Source organism: Girardinichthys multiradiatus, chromosome 7 (genome assembly GCF_021462225.1).
Source record: "Girardinichthys multiradiatus isolate DD_20200921_A chromosome 7, DD_fGirMul_XY1, whole genome shotgun sequence".
Classification (NCBI taxonomy): domain Eukaryota; kingdom Metazoa; phylum Chordata; class Actinopteri; order Cyprinodontiformes; family Goodeidae; genus Girardinichthys; species Girardinichthys multiradiatus.
In genome coordinates, this window is record NC_061800.1 from 47740258 (window position 1) to 47759447 (window position 19190).

Genomic DNA, 19190 nt, shown 5'->3' on the forward strand with positions numbered 1-19190 from the left:
TATTTTGTTGATTAATCAATTAATAACCTGATAGCAAAAGGTGCTTAATGGAGATTTTACAGTATTTGAACCAGGTGAACTTGAGGAGTTCAGGATAGAGCACAATTCCAAAGAAGATTTTTCATCTGAAATGCAAAATGTATATACTTTTGAATTCTGGCCTAATTTCTGCTCTGAGTGGGTTGTTCCGTCAACTATATAACAGAGGATGAGACGACCCACCATTTGCCTTCAGCTGGAGACCGCGACACGGTTACCAACATCTGAAGAATCACCTGGAGAAGAGTCCCGAGTGGATTTCATTTATTCTCTCTCGTTGGCCAACGAAGAATTCATAACTGAGATTTCTGGAATAAGAAGGCCAGAAATTTCACTTTGCCAATTGAAGACGTGAGTTTAACACGTAACTAAAAAAACCACTGAGTTTAAAGGAGCCACCTTGTTTTGTCCTAGTTGACTGTGATGGTCAGATCATATTTTCCTTTACGCCAAGGAGGCCAGAGGACGAAGATTGACCGCTTTTCCTGAAGTTAACTGTGGACGTACATTAACTTCCAACCTCCACCCCATTCTCTCTCAACCCCGCTCAGAAGGGAGACAACGACAAGTAAACCCATCCTTTATTTTTCTTTCTTTCTTTTTTAGAAAGTCTGGGCAGGGTACAGGAGGTTTTAGTGCGATGAGATTCGCTATTTAATCTGCGGACGCGCAGCAACGCTTCACCCCCTTTTTCCCTCTCACTCGCTGCCCTAGAAGGAAGCTTCACCAAGTAAAACCCATCCTTTATTTTAACCTTTTTATTTCTTTATTAGGAATAACCGGGCAGGGTAGAGGAGATTTTTAGTGCAGTTAGAATCTAATGTGTTCTGAATGATATGTGCATGTAACCTTTTTATTGAAACTTTGATGTGCCGTGTTGGATGCCTGGAAGCCGCTGTGCTACTCAGCTTTGTGTGTGTTTTGCAGGGCTGTTGAACACCTGAGAGCAAGCACAAATGTGCTGTGAGACTGGACTGTTAAAATAACCTCATGGTGAAATTCCCCATTCTCTTTGTCTTCAACCTTACTGCTTGCTAACTTGCCGCCAAAAGTTTTATAACCCTTTGTCTGCTCGCCTCGCAGAGTTGGGGGAGGTTTTACGACTGAGTATAACTGAGTTACAGTTGGAGCTGCGCCCCACCCACCACTCACCACCACACCCCTTTAGTCATATTATCATTTTTGCCATAACTGCTGGTTTGATCCCATACACTGCTGTTTTGCTTTATTTTGTTTATTGAGATATTTTACCCCTTTTGTGTAAGGGGGGTGAAGATTATTAAATCGGAAGAGCGAGTGTATTAGGGCTGTGATTTAATAAATATTCACATAGATGGTAACAGAAAGCGTTCTGTGTTTATTTTGTGCAAGAGTGATTTGTCAGTCAAGATAAGGTTGAAGTTCCACACGTTTCGGCAGAAGCGGTCGATTAAACAGTGACATTTAGTAATAGTTATCAATTATTACCGAGTATTTAATGGTTGTAATTATCAAAGGCGTTGAGCCACAATTACAACACCAGAAGACATCTCTGGTCTCGATTCATAAATGAGGATTTTGGTTAAGAAATTAATTTTGTCAAATTATGATTTTTAATTATAATTTTTGATAAAGATTAATCAATCAACAATCATAATTCTAACATATGGCGTCCCTGGGTGGGCCTTAAAAAGACAGACATCAAATCACTGTTGCACAGAATAAACAATTGTGATCTCCATTAATTAGACGTTTTATTGTGAGATTTTGAGTTCCGCACAGAACGTTTGTGAATTAGGGGATATTTTGACTAGAGTGTGCTCAGTTCTGCTGCAGAGGATAAAATAATCTTTCAGAGGTGTTTGTTGTGGATGCAAGGTGAAAGTTGGTTTAATTTGTGGAACAATTTAAAGTTCATTTCCAGCCGGCCAGCCTGCTGCTGCAGCTGTAGAAAACCAGCGCTGATAAGCAGCAGACCTGCCTCCAGTGTCCGCTGGGCGTAATTACAGTTGTGACCAACATTCTCCCAGTCAGGTAGAGAACAACACCTACATCTGGTGGCCATTTAATAAAATTGCAGTTGTAGCTTCATTTCCCAAACCGCAGACCTGCACTCGGTACCATCTGGTGGTCACTAATGAGAATTGCATTTCCTACTTTGATTTTAATCTCTCAATTCATTAACACAGGCAGATAATTCCATCACCTATCATCAAAAGGGCATAACTTAAAGTTGAAAGTTGAAGTTACAGATCATTCATTACCACGTTTGGATAAAATGTATGCGTTTTTGCTGGGTTTTATTGTGTGAAGCATGTTTTGATCTGACTCATAAAACTAACTTAGTTGTCTAACAGGAAGGTAGGTGATCCATATTAGAGAGCACTAACATTTATTTGAAGCATTGAATGTTTTAGCTTAGTTTTCCCATTTTTTAAATTTTATTTTGAATTTGGTTTTGGGTTATTTCAAAATTCTTTTTCTTCTTCTTTCTTTCCTTTTTTGTGTGTGTTTGCTAAAGCACTAAAGCATAGACTTGGGTAAGCCACAGTTTGAACAGTCAAACCTGTGTGCCCATTTTAAGCAAACCCATACCTGAAAGATACATATATGAATCAGACAGCTAGCTGGACAGCTTAGCCTGTTGTGTGCTGCTAATTAATTTAGCAATCATTTAATCACAGAACAGCTTAGCTTGTTGTGTGCTGCTAATTAATTTAGTAATCATTGGTCACTGAACAACTCAGTCTGTTACATTGCTGCTAATTTCTTTAGTGGTGGTTCATAGATAAACAGTTTTGTGTGTTTGCATTGTGCATTTTGGGCCAAAGATGGAGGGAACATCCCAGACTGCAGCTGGAGATGTGTGTATGGTGGAGGAACCCATAGGAATGCAGGCACAAGAGGTGGTTGGGTCATTGATTCTGTTGTCCCCGGAGGAGCGTAATGGTCTCAATGATTATGGCATTGAGCAATGTGAAGCCAGGATTCAGGAGTTGCTCCAAGTCATCAAAAACCCACCAAAGGACAGACGGGTCTCAGATGTGTAAGGACAGCTCACTCTGTTATATCAGCGCAGGTTAATGTTGGAAGTTGATCAGCGTGTTAAACTGCAGTTCGAGCTGAATGAAACTTTGCAGACGGTGGATGTCCTTAGAGGTGAACTAACAGAAGTTGGAAATAGATTGGAGACAATAGAGGGTAGCCATGCCACCCCCCTATCCCTGGAGGAATGGGGGGACGAACCGAAACCCACCTCACACGTTGAAACCTTTGGAGGTGAGCCACACCTGCGAAACCCTGAGAGAACCTGCAGGTCAGATCTGGAGGATGTAGAAGCTGCTCTCCAGAGATTACCTTTCCAGGCTCATGGGGTTTCCCATACATCCACCGAGGCAAGAACAAGTGTAAGTAGTCAGAATAGGTTCAGTGGTGCGGTGCCCCACCCCACTGCAATCAGCAGCCATGAATGGTACCTGGCTGGGGACCCAGCAGGTGTAAATAGTTCACGGCTCAGATGCGAGCAGCCTTCAAACTTGACTCACAGTACGGTCCTCTACGATCCCTCACCTCCGCCAAGGTGACAGGAAAGCCACCCCTGGGATTCAGGTGCTTCCTACCGCCCTCAACTGCTGCCCAGGACCCGAGTCCGGGAAACAAAGGGCCCACCGTTGTACCGGGAGCAGCCCCCACTGCCTCCGCCGAGGATGAGGCATGATGCACTGATACACCCTGAGTGCAGCCGGAGGGAACTCTCTGATGATGACTCAGATAGGTCGGCACCAATCCCTGAGAGTGGATTGCGCACCCGCCAGCTTGAGTCTCTGGCCAAAGACATAGAGCGCTTCGACCCTAATAATGCAGAAACAAACATTGATGATTATCTTAGGGAAGTTGAACGCTGTCTTCTAGATTTGTACTGCCCATCAGCACAGGAAAAACTGAAGCTCATCTGGAAGACAACATCCAGGACCGTCCATGTTTTCCTGGAGAGCCTGACCCCTGCAGTCCGAGACCGTTATTCAACCCTTTGTGAAGCTTTAAGGGAAGAATATTCTGTGTACACGGACCGGGCCTCCACCACACTTGGTGCTTTCACTATCCAGCAAAAGAAAAGCGAAGCACCTAGGGAGTATTACCGGCGCTTGAGAGCTGTTTACTTCCAAGGACGCAATGCGCCCGGCATTGAGGAGGAACATGCTTTTAAATCCCTGTTCTTCCACAACCTTCATGAAAGTGTGCGATAAGATGTTACTATGTATTGCAGAACCAAGACCATGAGCATGCAAGAGATCCGCAAATATGCTCAGATGGCGTGGGAAATACGTGCTTGTCCGACCAAGGGATCAGAGGGCGAGGCTAGGTTTTTACGGATACATGCAGAAAGGAACAGGCTTGCGTTGGAAGATCAGGAAAAGCCTTCAACCAGAACCCATGTGAAGAACAGGTTCAGGGAACAACGTAGGTTTGGTCAGCTGGACTGGGGGGGTGGTACTGAATATCAACCACAGTCAAAGTTGCCGGACCACTTCCGGTCGAACAGACGACCTGACCATCATGTGAAGCCTAAAGGTAAACCTGATGGAAAAGGGTGGAACCGACACGCAGAAGGGATTATGGGGAAAGAGATAGAGAAGGCCTTACGTAAGATGGTGACAGAAGCAGTGCGTCAGGCCACCATGCCCCCACAACCCATGAAACAGGAAGCCGATCCTCCAGTTAAACCAGACCCAAACTTCCCGTCAGCACGACTAGGCTTGGATCCAGTCTCCACAGCCATCAGAGTCTACCTGATCGGATGGGGAGACAAACCTGAGAAACTCCAAGTACCATTTGGACCTCCCCAGGAGAAACACCACAAACCATCTTTCCAAGGTTCTCAGGTAAACTGAACCAAAATGGACATGCACGTTGTCTATATTGTCTGATCATGATAGTAGGACGTTTCCAACTGAGTTTCTATTTTAAAAGAGGATCAGAGATCAACCTGATGTGCTCAATCATGTTTGAGGAGGTGAGTAGAGCCATGCTCACCTTTAAAGAACCATTTCAGGCCAACGCTTGTGATGTAAGCATCACCAGCCACACCCAAACCCGATCATGCATCACTAGTTGGGTGGAGCTGGACATCACACTCGAAGACATGGCTCTGGTGCACCCCATCTATATGTGCACATTAAACAAAGAGCTTTTTCTTGGTGGCCAGGACCTGCTGGACAGGCTGGCCCCACTCATTGACTGCCACCAGGACCAACTCTGGGTCCAGGTGGAGGTGCAAAACCCACTGGGTGTAAGCAGCAAACCACTCTTTGTGGCCAACCAGATCACCAGCTTAGAGGAGCCCAAAGAACCTCTCAGTCCCTCATCAGAGCCGGTCATGGGCACTTCTGAGGCACAGCTGCACCCAGCCATCCAGGAAACTCCTGCCAGATGCAGTCATGCATTGCGTGGCTCTTTAAAGAACCCAGGTGTGAACACTTACAACCCCAAAGTGGTGGAAGGTGTACACCTGGAAACCATGTTCATACCAGAAGTGCTACTAGCATTCTGGCTGGGAAATTCATCAACCAGTAGAGAGCTGTATGACCGTTTGTGCCAAAAAGACCCCCTTTTAACTGAGGCACAACACAGCCAGACACTTCTTTTAGCAGACAGACTCTGCCCTCACCTCAAGACAACCAGAGTGTGCACCTCCAGTGTGCAGATTGGCATCAAACAGCTCTCCCATGCTGTGGAAATTGTTCCAACAGACCAAAGGGGGGTCACGTTATCCTTCGCCCATTACTCTCCTGTAGGATGCCATAGGAGCTACAAAGCCACACTCCACACCCTCCAACAGATGGCGCACTGGCCTCCAACGTTTCACGACACCCAGGTCTACATCAAAGGATGTTTAACCTGCCGCCAGTTTCAGCCATCCCAGCCAACCAGTCAACCTCCGCTTCAGCGAAGGGGGGTTACATTACCGTGGTTCCACCTTCAAACCAACTGGGTCGAACCAGCTCCAAAATTAGCAGGAGGTAACAAATTCCTCCTAACTGTGACATGCAGCTTCATTAAGTGGGTTGGATGCTTGTCAGAAATTATTGACACCATCATCGCTGCTGCTGCACTTTTGCTGAACCAGATGAAATTCTCCGTCAAACTCTCCCCAAGAACAGAGCTTGTCTCCATGTCCGGGAAAGGAGAGACCGGTACGTAGGACTAGTTAAATAGGTGCATGTTTCATAAACTCACACCAACATGCACTAACCAGTAACAACTTTCTTCAACAGAAACAGTTAAAAATATAACTACCTTCTAGGACACAGTCTTAAACTGTAAGTTGGCACAATGTTTTTCCCATTAACACTCTGCATGCACAGCAGACCTCACAAAAGTGATTAAGAATGATTTAATGGACACACATGCTGCCTGATATTTCATGTAAAGTCTTATTAAAGGAGGTTGGTTCATCTGTAGACAGTCTCACCAAGGCACAGATACCTACTGGACTAGTTCTGCTGAACTTAGTAGGGAAAATCCTAAGTCCACCACAGCAACCTCCACAAACACACCTGGCTTATAGCCTAGGTACTGCAATTCAATTATTCTTTTTCTCCCTCTTTTCACATCTAGATAGTTAGAGACAGGAGTCATATTAAAACCCATCATCATTTGGTAGAGCTAATGGTTTAAGCCTAAACCTGTTTTAAACATTTGTTTTTTAGATTATACACCGCATACAGGCAGGTTAAGCGTTTACAGGTCAGGATTGATTCCCTCACATTCATTTCCCCACGGTTCATAGCATCACCTTTGCCAATGACACAGCCAGGTTCCAGCGCCTAATGGAAGTTGGACGAATAAGCTATGAACCATGATTTTGTTTTTGTTTGTTTTTTTGTTTTGCTTTATATATATATATATATATATATATACACACATATATATATATATACACATATATATATATACACATATATATATATACACATGTATATATATATACACATGTATATGGTACCTTTTATTGTTGTTTCAGTTTGTCTCAGGGTTACCAAAGCTGATGACCAAAAGAATGTAATGATGATATTAATGTATTGTCCTGTATTTTCTCATTAAACAACATAGAAAGGTATGAGTTAGTCAGAGTTTAGTCCTGCCCAGGCTAACCTCTATCCTGCCCAGTCATAGGTTTTGAGGAACACAGAGACAGTTTTGTTTGTTCTGCTTCGCCACGGATCACTGATTGTTCAGCAAAGGACAGAATGGTCCCAGTAGCTTCAAAGACTGCGATTCATCCCACCCTTTGAACCTAGGGGGGAATGTTGGACCACTTGTTTGCTGAATATTGGACCATTTGCACGTTGCTGGATGCCACCAGGACTCCTGGCGTTTTTGGCCATTTTGTATCCAGGACAGTCTGCTCCTACAGATCGCAGCCCTGAGGCCACCGTCAACTATATAACAGAGGATGAGACGACCCACCATTTGCCTTCAGCTGGCAACCGCGACACAGTTACCAACATCTGAAGCATCACCTGGAGAAGAGTCCCGAGTGGATTTAATTTATTCTCTCTCGTTGGCCAACGAAGAATTCATAACTGAGGTTCCTGGAATAAGAAGGCCAGAAATTTCACTTTGCCAATTGAAGACGTGAGTTTAACACGTAACTAAAAAACCACGGAGTTTCAAGGAGCCACCTTGTTTTGTCCTAGTTGACTTTGATGGTCAGATCAAGGAGGCCAGAGGACAAAGATTGACCGCTTATCCTGAAGTTAACTGTGGACGCACAGTAACTTCCAACTTCCACCCCATTCTCTCTCAACCCCGCTGAGAAAGAAGACTTCAACAAGTAAAACCCATCCTTTATTTTTATTTCTTTCTTTCTTAGAAAGTCTGGGCAGGGCTATTTAATCTAACGTGTTCTGAATGATATCTGCATGTAACATTTTTATTGAAACTTTGATGTGCTGTGTTTGACGTCTGGAAGCCGCTGTGCTACTCAGCTTTGTGTGTGTTTTGCAGGGTTATTGAACACCTGAGAGTCAGCGCAGGTGCGCTGTGAGACTGGACTGTTAAAATAACCTCATGGTGAAATTCCCCATTCTCTTTGTCTTCAACCTCACTGCTTGCTAGCTTGCCGCCAAAAGTTTTATAACTCTTTGTCTGCTCGCCTCGCAGAGTTGGGGGAGGTTTTATGACTGAGTACCATATTTTCCGCACTATAAGGCGCACCTTCAATGAATGGCCTATTTTAGAACTTTTTTCATATATAAGGCGCACCGGATTATAAGGCGCATAGAATAGAAACTACTGCAGTCAAACGTTTGACTGGGGTTGCGTTATGCATCTACTAGATGGAGCTGTGCTAAAGAGAATGTCAACAAAACAGTCAGATAAGTCAGTCAGTCAAACTTTATTAATACACTACAAACCAGCGTTCTGATAACTCCATTCACTTTCATGGTAAGGTCTCCTCTACATAGAAGTCTATTGAATAGAGCCAACCGCACGTTAGGAATGCATTGGAGTCTATGAAGTTGAAGTTGAAATAAAACGTTAGTTAAAACGTGAAAGGGAACTTTTCCCTGATTCAGTAAACACGTAAAAGAAACAGTTTGATGCACTAAATCAAACGTTAGTACATTCACAATATAGTAGCGTTAACTGTTGAATTCTCTCGCTGCTGCTCTATTCCCATGTTCGACTAGCTGACAGCCTTGAGTTTGAACTCAGCATCGTAAGCGTGTCTCTTGAAAGGTGCCATTTTGGGGTCGTTATACACACACAAGTGGTGTTGGACTAGGAGTAAGCACAGTACAGGTGTTTACCGCTATTACTTCGGCGACGCCCCTGACTACGGTAGCCGTAATGCTGCAAGCGGTGCGGCTTTGTAGTTTACCAGTCGTACTGAAACATTTTGACAGAGCGCCGTGTACAACCAGTATGGATCAACCAATTAACCAATTGATCCATATATAAGGCGCTCCGGATTACAAGGCGCACTGTCATTTTTTGAGAAAATTAATGGTTTTTAAGTGCGCCTTATAGTGCGGAAAATACGGTATAACTGAGTTACAGTTGGAGCTGCGCCCCACCCTACACTCACAACCATATCCTTTTTGTCATATTATCATTTTTGCCATAACTGCTGGTTTGATCCCATACTGCTGTTTTGCTTTATTTTGTTTAGTTAGATATTTTAGCCCTTTTGTGTAGAACTTTGCATGTTTGAGTAGGTGAAGATTATTAAATCAGAAGAACGGATTGTATCAGGGCTGTGATTTAATAAATATTCACATAGATGATAACAGAAGGCGTTTCTGGGTTAATTTTGTGCAAGAGTGATTCGTCAGTCAAGATAAGGTTAAAGTTCCCCACGTTTCGGCAGAAAAGGTTGATTAAACAGTGACATCTCTGGTAATAGTTATCAATTATTACTGAGTATTTAACAGTTGTAATTATCAAAGGCGTTGAGCCACAATTACAACACCAGAAACATCTCTGGTCTCGATTCATAAATGAGGATTTTGGTTAAGAAATTAATTTTGTCAAATTATGATTTTTAATTATAATTATTGATAAAGATTAATTAATCAATAATCATAATTCTAACAGTGTTGCACAGCTGAAAAGAAATAAATTATACAGACCTAAACATATAGACATAACTCTCTATATAAATCATGTACTTCAAACATGCAAATTTAGCAAAAAGGATAAAGTCCATAATAAATGAGAATAAAGAGACGTTCTTTATCTTCAGGACTAGTTTAAAGGAAGGGAGAGAAGTCATACGTTTTATGGACTGCTTCTCTACATCTGCTCTAATGTCAGAGTCTCCCTGGATGGTGGAAGGTCTGCCCTGTTAGCATCAATACTCTGAGGAGCAGCAGCTGGCTTTGACTTTAGCATATAGGCGCAGCAGAAAGCGCTTCAATGAAGGATGGAAATGCATACAAGGTATGGAGGTATTCTGATCTAAGGTCTCTGTTATGATCAGTGGTCCATTTATGACAGTTAGCCTTTAGCTTGTTTCACTGGCCTCATTTTCACTCAACTGCAGACACTTTGATACAAAAACAAAACCAAAACAGCTCCTTGTGACACCGGTTAACCAAACTGTTCAGAGAATCAAACTGTGATTCTTCATCATCGGTCCACAAAATGCAGGTCCAGTTGCTTGTCAGGAACCAAAACAGCCCGACTGACGATCTTTAGCTCGTCCATGTTAGGGCTGGCTTTGATTTCAAACTCCCGAATAAGCTGAGGAAAAACACAGAAAATACAGGTGCAACTCAATAAATTACAATATTATAGAAACATTTTTAAAATCCTTAGACGCTGACAGATGTATTTCAGGCATTAATTAATGTTTATTAGGGCTTATGGCTAATGAAAGCCCAGTTCTTGAAGTCTAATAAATAGATTTTTAATACAAAAATCGGATGTTCTGAACAGAAAGAAATGCTTGAAATATTTTACTCTGTGTGTGATGAATCTGTGTAAAGCTACATGAGTTTCACTTTATGAATATAATGATGAACTGAAAAAACATTTCAATGATACTGTTATTCATTAAAATGCCCCAGTAAAAAACAAAGTGAATTTATCTCAGATCTGATGACAGCAACAAGCAGTAAATCTCAGAAACATCAGCCAGGAGATCCAGGCCACTCCCTGGCTGATGCACCGTTTAAACTGGTGCTCTGCACCAACTTCCTCACTGTAGCCAGAGATTTTACCCAGGTAAGAGTAGCAGTACTTCAACATATTTCTACTGTGGTAAAAGTAAAAAGTATGGTCTAATAAAACTATTCCTAGTCATTATTCAGGTAAATGTATCTGCAGAGTGATCAGGACCTCAGAGAGAATTGTCAATCACTGTGTTTACTTAACCATAAACAGAAAAAATGGATATATATGTAAACAAAAACAAAAAATATATATATACAGTACAGACCAAAGGTTTGGACACACCTTCTCATTCAAAGAGTTGTCTTTATTTTCATGACTATGAATATTGTAGCTTCACACTGAAGGCATCAAAACTATGAATTAACACGTGGAATTATATACTGAACAAAAAAGTATGAAACAACTGAAAATATGTCTTATATTCTAGGTTCTTCAAAGTAGCCACATTTTGCTTTGATTACTGCTCCACACACTCTTGGTATTCTGTTGATGAGCTTCAAGAGGTAGTCACCTGAAATGGTTTTCCAACAGTCTTGAAGGAGTTCCCAGAGATGCTTAGCACTTGTTGGCCCTTTTGCCTTCACTCTGTGGTCCAGCTCACCTCAAATCATCTCCATTGGGTTCAGGTCCTGTGACTGTGGAGGCCAGGTCATCTGGCGCAGCACCCCATCACTCTCCTTCTTGGTCAAATAGCCCTTACACAGCCTGGAGGTGTGTTTGGGGTCATTGTCCTGTTGAAAAATAAATGATGGTTCAACTAAACGCAAACCGGATGGAATAGCATGCCGCTGCAAGATGCTGTGGTAGCCATGCTGGTTCAGTATGCCTTCAATTTTGAATAAATCCCCAACAGTGTCACCAGCAAAGCACCCCCACACCATCACACCTCCTCCTCCATGCTTCACGGTGGGAACCAGGCATGTAGAGTCCATCCGTTCACCTCTTCTGCGCCCCACAAAGACACGGTGGTTGGAACCAAAGATCTCAAACTTGGACTCATTAGACCAAAGCACAGATTTCCACTGGTCTAATGTCCATTCCTTGTGTTCTTTAGCCCAAACAAGTCTCTTCTTCTTGTTGCCTGTCCTCAGCAGTGGTTTCCTAGCAGCTATTTTACCATGAAGGCCTGATTCACACAGTCTCCTCTTAACAGTTGTTCTAGAGATGTGTCTGCTGCTAGAACTCTGTGTGGCATTGACCTGTTCTCTAATCTGAGCTGCTGTTAACCTGCGATTTCTGAGGCTGGTGACTCGGATGAACTTATCGTCCGCAGCAGAGGTGACTCTTGGTCTTCCTTTCTTGGGGCGGTCCTCATTTGAGCCAGTTTCTTTGTAGCGCTTGATGGTTTTTGCAACTGCACTTGGGGACACTTTCAAAGTTTTCCCAATTGTTCGGACTGACTGACCTTCATTTCTTAAAGTAATGATGGCCACTCGTTTTTCTTTACTTAGCTGCTTTTTTCTTGCCATAATACAAATTCTAACAGTCTATTCAGTAGGACTATCAGCTGTGTACTGTATCCACCTCCTGCACAACACAATTGATGGTCCCAACCCCATTTATAAGGCTTGAAATCCCACTTATTAAACCTGACAGGGCACACCTGTGAAGTGAAAACCATTTCAGGTGACTACCTCTTGAAGTTCATCAACAGAATACCAAGAGTGTGCAGAGCAGTAATCAAAGCAAAAGGTGGCTACTTTGAAGAACCTAGAATATAAGACATATTTTCAGTTGTTTCACACTTTTTTGTTCAGTATATAATTCCACATGTGTTAATTCATAGTTTTGATGCCTTCAGTGTGAAGCTATAATATTCATAGTCATGAAAATAAAGAAAACTCTTTGAATGAGAAGGTGTGTCCAAACCTTTGGTCTTTACTGTACATATATACATACATACATTTGTTTTATTGTCATTCACTTACTTTGGTTTTAATCCAACAAGTTTCATGTGTGATCGAGAGGGTGGAATGTTGAACTTTGGTGCTTTTTGATAATAGCCTGCGTCATAACTTGATACCGATGTATCATGACGTCCAAGAATTACTATATTGAACCCGTTATAAAGGGATGTTTGTTGTCTAGTTAAAACATTTTTGGCTGGTGTACATGTCTGACTGCTGTAGATTGCTTTTGAGAGCAAAAACCTTTTATTATTTATTTATCTGGGAAGAGTGAGAGAGTGGGAAACAGAGGAAAAGCCTCAGTCTCACTCCAGAAGACTGACTGGGCAACCCTTTTCCTGGTAATACACTCATTGAACTTGACTGTTTGGTGAAAGGGTTTTGACTTGGGTTCGAATTTTTTCCGTGAGCCGTTGAATACATTTGATCAATGGAGATCCGACCTCACATCCTCCATATTTTAAAAGATCTGCTGCTTCAGCTTGATGTCAGATACAACAGGAGGCCACAAGATGCTTGGAAAGACCACTTGTGGATGGATCAGGGCTGTTCCGGTGCTAGTTAGAAAACAATACTGGGTGAGGCATGCTAATAATATGCATGTTTAGACATGGTCCACCACAACAATGTGTAACAAAGACTCAGAAAAGGAATAAATCAAGATTTGGACTGGTTTGAGTCTTATTTTTCAGACCAATTGCAGTTTAAATATGATATGTTTTTTTAAAGTATCATTCACACAAACCAGAGTTAGTTATGGTTTTCTACAGGGTTATGGTCCAAGACTAGTTTGATTTTTTTATGTATATTCTGAACTGCAATCCTTTCAGGAATTAACACTTTCTAAGCTTCTTTGTCATTAAGTTGCATTGTTTCTTTGTTTTTGGCACTTACCCGAAACAGAACTAAATACATCTCGAGCTCTGCAATCCTGCGACCAACGCAGCCTCGAACTCCGTAGCCAAACGGGATAGAACCAAACGGGTTTGGCCTCTGCCGGCCGTCACGGAGCCATCTCTCCGGCTTGAATCTGAACGGTTCTGGGAATGTGTTCTCATCATGACTAATGGCATAGTGACAGAGTGTGAAAACAGTCTGGCAAAACAACAGAAATGAAATAATATTACAACTCTTGTGTTTTATTGTTCTGATTTTAAAAAAGCTTTAACATTGTAAGTACTCATACAAAATTTGACCTGATCTTCCAGTAAGTAAAGAGTAAGTAGTAAATATGTACAAAAGGTACTTTATTAGATTACAAAATAAAAAAATCAGACCCACTTTCTTTGGAAACCGATATCCACCAAGAGAAACAGGCTGTTCAGTTATGATTCTTGAATTTATAGAAACCACAGGGTACATCCTGTCAAAAAAGAACGCAAGTTAAGAAGATTATAAACAGCCGTATGTAATTACCCCGGGTACACCATGCAGGTTTACCTAAGAGTTTCCTTGATCACAGCTCGTAAAAACGGCATCCCAGTGACCTCTGCAGCAGTGGGGATTCGGTCTGCTGGGACCAGTGTGGACACTTCTTCATAAAGCCTGTCCTGGATTTCTGGGTTTTTGGACAACTGGTACAAAGTCCATGTGAGGGTGTTGGAGGTCTTTGAAATAGAGACATAAACATGTCAACAAATATATACAAGCAGAAAATTGAATACCGCCACATTTAAAGTGCTGTGTATATCAGTCACAATCTAACTGGAATATATACGGGTCTGTCAGAATAAAAGCTTTTATTACTATTATAAGAATGAGTTGAGTACCGTGTCCACTCCGGCTAAGAGAAGCTCCGTGACGCTGGCGTAGACATCTTCAGTGCTCATCTTGGTGTTTGACAGGAGGTATGTTAGATATTCACCCTCCACAGTCTGGTTGTTTTCCACTCGTTGCTGAATCTCCTCCATCTTCTTGTCGATCAAAATTTTACCTTGAACAAGAAGAGACGTCAGATAACCCAACGTTCTGTTGCTCTTCACCTTTCATGTAGCTTAACAAATGTCTTCAAACAAGATGTAATATCTTCAATCTGGTCACAATACTTCTAGTATTTTTGCTGAGCAGCCCTGAAAATGGCTAAAGAATTTTATAGATAGTTTAAAAAGATCAACTTCCAAACCTTTGGTGAAAGGACTGATGTTCATACATGGTCTGCTGTAAAATGCTAACAGATAGTTTTTATTGCAGGTGTTCACACTGAGCCCACATGTACAACGAGAATGAGACAGTGGTGAGGTGTGTGGTACATGTGAAGGATGGGTTGAAGGTAGGGACGGGATTATATCAGAGATACAAAAGCAGTGGTGATAGTTAGAGATTATAGCCGATAAGGATTACTGCAGTCTCTATGGATTATGATGTTTGCAGATGACATTGTGATGTTCAGTGAAAGTACAGGGAAGGTGGATGACAGCCTAGGGAGCTGGAGGTATGCTCTATAGAGCTGAAAGCAGTAGTCAGTTGAAGTGGATGAGTTTAAACACCTGGAGTCAACCATCACAATCAACAGGAAGCAAATAGAGAGAGCAGGCAGGGTGGTGTAGATGGAGATGAGTGATAGGAATAATCTGTGACAGAAGGATGATGAGACCTGCTGGGATGTATGGTTTAAATTGTGTGGTTGGTCTCATTACATTTGCTTCAGCTGTGTGTTCATTTAAATCCCAGGGAGCTTTCTTAGAGCTGACATACTTTTATTGTTTAGTTATCAAGTAAAAATAAACTGCGACACAATTACAAAGACAGACTTGTGTAAAGCATAAAGCTTAGTTTCATGTTTGGTTACAGGGCCTTCCCATAAAGGATAAGGACCTCAGTGCAGGTGGATTAACATGGTTTCCAAGGTTTAACACTTATAGGGTCAACAGTTCAGTTTTAAAGGTCTTAAAAAATGTGAGGCATTTCCATCTAGCTAGATTTTGGAGGATGTTGTCAAACCAGTGGAAGGTCAGCGGACACTTTTTTTTTTCTTTTTTAAAGGTGCACTCATGTCTGAATGAGTTACAGGCCAGTTTAGTGGTAGTTTCACATGTAACAGCAACCTCATGTTTTGGTGTTTGAGTCAAAGGGACTTCTGTATAAAGCTTCAGCAACTCACTAAAGCTGAAGATACCATCCCAGCTGGCGATGTAGCGCCCCCAGTAAGGAAGCAGATTGCGGCTCCACTTTGGAAATATTGCCACAGGAATGGAGTTGGAGAACATCTGAGCGATGGAGTTAATGAATTCTTCAGTACCAGCTGGAATCTCATTTCTCAGACAACCGAGCCTCGTCTCAAACAGTATGGAGGCAATACCTGTGAGGCAAAAACTAAATCAGAAACAAAGAAGATCTTTTCTCAGAGTTTCATTACTCAGGAATACTGTTTGCACATACCTTCCAGGGAAAACAGGTAAAACCTATTGGAAATGTCGGGAACAAGATCTCCTGTTGGGCTGGCTTGACGCAGTTGTTTGATGCCTTTTATGAAGTCTGTAACCACCTCATTGATCACCCCAGAGTACTGAGCAGAATCCCTGGGATGGAGCATCCGCTTGTTGAGAACCACCCTCATGTTGTACCAGCGCTCCCCTTCCCTGAGAGCAGAAATACATGCTTAGAAGGTAAGAAAATGTTTGGTTTAAAGCTGACTGAGGTTTCTGCATCGATGTCATGTTCTGAAAATCTCTTTAGTTAGTGTAATCAGGCTTTTCAGGATTTTGGCTTTCTTCATCTGATATATGTATTTGTCTCAAGTTGATAGTAATTAATTCCCAGGTTTCCTGTCATTAAATGAACTCAGTTTGTCTCCTTGCTACCTTTTTCCACTTAGATGCGCGGTACCTCAAGGCTGAATCTTAGGGCCCATTTCCTTTTCACACTATATGCTGCCCCAATTTCGGTATTTTCTGCTAGTCCAACTTCTTTTAAGATTATAATGTTGTTATTGGCCTGTTGGGTTTTATGTCGAATCTTGGCGCAATTTTTACTGGACCTTTAAAAAAAATTCAGTCCCATCTGAAGATGAACCTTTTGTAACCAATACTCCTTACTCATCAGACCTTACTTAATGACTCTCTGTCCTTTTATGGTTTATTAGGATGACTGTAATCCTTTTTATGTTGGAACCACTTTGACACCTGCAAGTTGTTAGACAACATGCAGCATACAGTTCAACCAGCACTGGATCAGCTGTAAATCAACCTAAAGGGGAGGGACTTGTTTTGGCCAAAGTTACTTCCTGAGTTGCAGGAACAACTTAGGGCTGGAACAAAACCAATAGCAGAACAATCTGATGGGGCAGCTGATCAAGATGTCCTCATAGATGTGTATGTTTGGCGTCAGCAGGATGATTAGCTTGCCAAATGTTTCATTCTTCAAGAAGTGCTGCCAAACCAGCAGTAGAGGCCTCAGTACAAGATGTTGGTAGAGGATGGTTAAACCTTTAATGACACCTCAGCTAAACCTTTTCCAAGTAGGAGATGTTTTCTACACAAATCTTCACACCAACAGTTACTCTGTGTATAACAGAAATCCTGACCTCACCTCTTGAGGGTCACTTCTGCTACAAAGGAAATTGGTTAGGATGTTGAACAGGAAACTGCTGGGACACCAGCATCCCTGTCCAGAGTGAGGTAGGTCTGAAACAGACTGAAGAGGTGCTGACCAAGAAAGAAGCTTCTGCTCTAAAAGCAGCTGCCTACATGGACAAGCAGATCCCTTCTGAAGAAAAGATTCGATGGTTGGACGAGGCAAAGGTTGAGCTGTTTGGGCACATCATGTTAACTATGTTTGGAGAATTAAAAGTTAACTGTACTATCTATCAAATATGATGGTGGAAGCATCATGCTGTGGGCTGTTTTACTGCCACTAGCCCTGATTAATTTCATGAAGTTGATGGAATAATGAGGGAGGAGGACCACCTCCAAATTATTCTACTTCACCTTAAATCAACAGATAGTTGGTTAAAACCTGGACACATCTGAAAATCTGTGGAGTGAGTAAAAAAGTCATGTCTGTGACAGAAAACCACCAAGTTTACATGAACACTACCAATTCTGCCAAGAAGAGCGGTCAAATATTCAACCAGAATGTTGCTGAAGCTTGCTGATAGCTACAGAAGGCGTAAGGTCCAGGTAAAAACCGCTAATGGACATTTAAAAGATGAGTTTGTGGGTGTTTGTATATATTTGAGCCTGCATGCATAATTGTGACCCTGTATGGATTACGGAAAACCCACAATAAATTCAAACTTGTTCATCCAGTTATTTATTTCTCTGTGTCAATAAACTGTGGTCAAGAGGTCATAATCTACTCATTTCAATGAAACTGTTATGTGAGTATAACAAGGAAGTGGAAGTGAAGCATCAGTGTTTTACTCTGTGAAGGGCCCGTAACCTAATCCTCTCAGCTCGCGGTACTCCGTCCACAGAGACATGTCTCCTCTGGAGGGAAACCTCTCATCCTTCCTCATGAGTTCCTCCAGCAGCTTAGGGGTGGTCAGAGACACCGCCTTACGTCCATTTTTGTAAATGGGTCCATACAGCTTCTTCTCATAGATCTTAACAGAGAACAAAATGTAAAAGAAACCTGTTTATATGCAGCGATAAAACTTGGGCAAAAAAGGCAGGAATGGCAGCTGTAATTGCAGGAAAAAAATCCACATTTGCAACCATGATTCCTAGAAATTCAGCTCGCACTAATTCTTATCTGTGGGCTCAAAGGTCATGTTTTCTGCCCAACATTTATTCATGCATTTGAGGTGCAAACACAAAACACACCCTGACCATTCATTAAATAATCAGTTTTGTCTGCAGGTCTTTCAGTTTTTATAATATATTAAAGATTTATGAAAAGCTTGTTGGAAAATTCTGGACAGTAACTGAAAACTGCATGTATCAAATATTTCAATGTGAGACATCCAGAGGTCAGACAGTCCAGTGTATCACACTCTGGCCTACCTGTAACTCATGGAGACCATAGTAGTAACCCTGGAATATGAACCTGTAAATCATCTCCAAGGAGCTGACGCGAGGAAGGTCCTCCACCGTCTGCAGCTTGTCTTGCAGGGCAGAGAAAGTCCTTCCCACCCCTCTGGAGCAGACATGGCCTTCAGAACGGAGGTATAGCGGCAACCGACAGCTGGAGTTCCCAGACAGTGCTCTCCGTGACAGCCAGGCAGCCATTACAGCTCAGTGAACAACCAGTTACATCCATGTGAGCAGAATGGGAGGAGCCATGCTGCTCACCCATCCAGCTCTGATCTCTAGAAACAACCAGGAGAGTCAACCACAGCAGGAGAGCTCTGTGGATGCTTTATTTAAATCATTCTGTTTCTCTAAATTTGCTTGAAACGTGAGGATGGATCTATTTAATTCACAGAATCACACTGACTGCAGTTTTTACAACCTTCCAAAGCAACATCTGACGTCAAGTCAAATGTATTTCTATTTTTAAGTACATCTTAAAGAGGGCATATGAGGCTTTTAAATCATTCCTTTTCACCTCAAATAATCCAGTTGTGGTCCATATAAAGTGGAACCTCAATGCTTTGGTCTGAACTCCTTGTTCTTGTAGCTTCTCAGGACCCTCTTTTACCTG

The 19190-nt window shown here is 42.1% G+C and overlaps 1 protein-coding gene across 1 annotated transcript; it reads right to left on the minus strand.

The window, feature by feature from the left end:
- Positions 1 to 9526: 9526 nt before the first annotated feature.
- Positions 9527 to 18892, minus strand: LOC124871015 (sterol 26-hydroxylase, mitochondrial-like). Its single transcript, XM_047369934.1, has 9 exons — positions 18551 to 18892; positions 17969 to 18150; positions 15987 to 16186; positions 15709 to 15906; positions 14378 to 14541; positions 14049 to 14215; positions 13890 to 13971; positions 13503 to 13703; positions 9527 to 10269 (listed from the first exon to the last, which is right to left on the minus strand). Exons 1-9 carry the CDS (start codon positions 18773 to 18775, stop codon positions 10156 to 10158), a joined length of 1533 nt encoding a protein of 510 aa, XP_047225890.1. The 5' UTR covers positions 18776 to 18892; the 3' UTR covers positions 9527 to 10155.
- Positions 18893 to 19190: the final 298 nt, after the last annotated feature.

Excerpts from the sequence above, each read along its gene's own strand:
- LOC124871015 (XM_047369934.1), bottom strand. The coding sequence starts at position 18,775 with ATGGCTGCCTGGCTGTCACGGAGAGCACTGTCTGGGAACTCCAGCTGT. Across the intron at positions 13,972-14,048 it reads GTGATCAAGGAAACTCTTAG|GATGTACCCTGTGGTTTCTA; the intron begins GTAAACCTGCAT and ends CTTTTTTGACAG. Across the intron at positions 13,704-13,889 it reads GATATCGGTTTCCAAAGAAA|ACTGTTTTCACACTCTGTCA; the intron begins GTGGGTCTGATT and ends TTGTTTTGCCAG.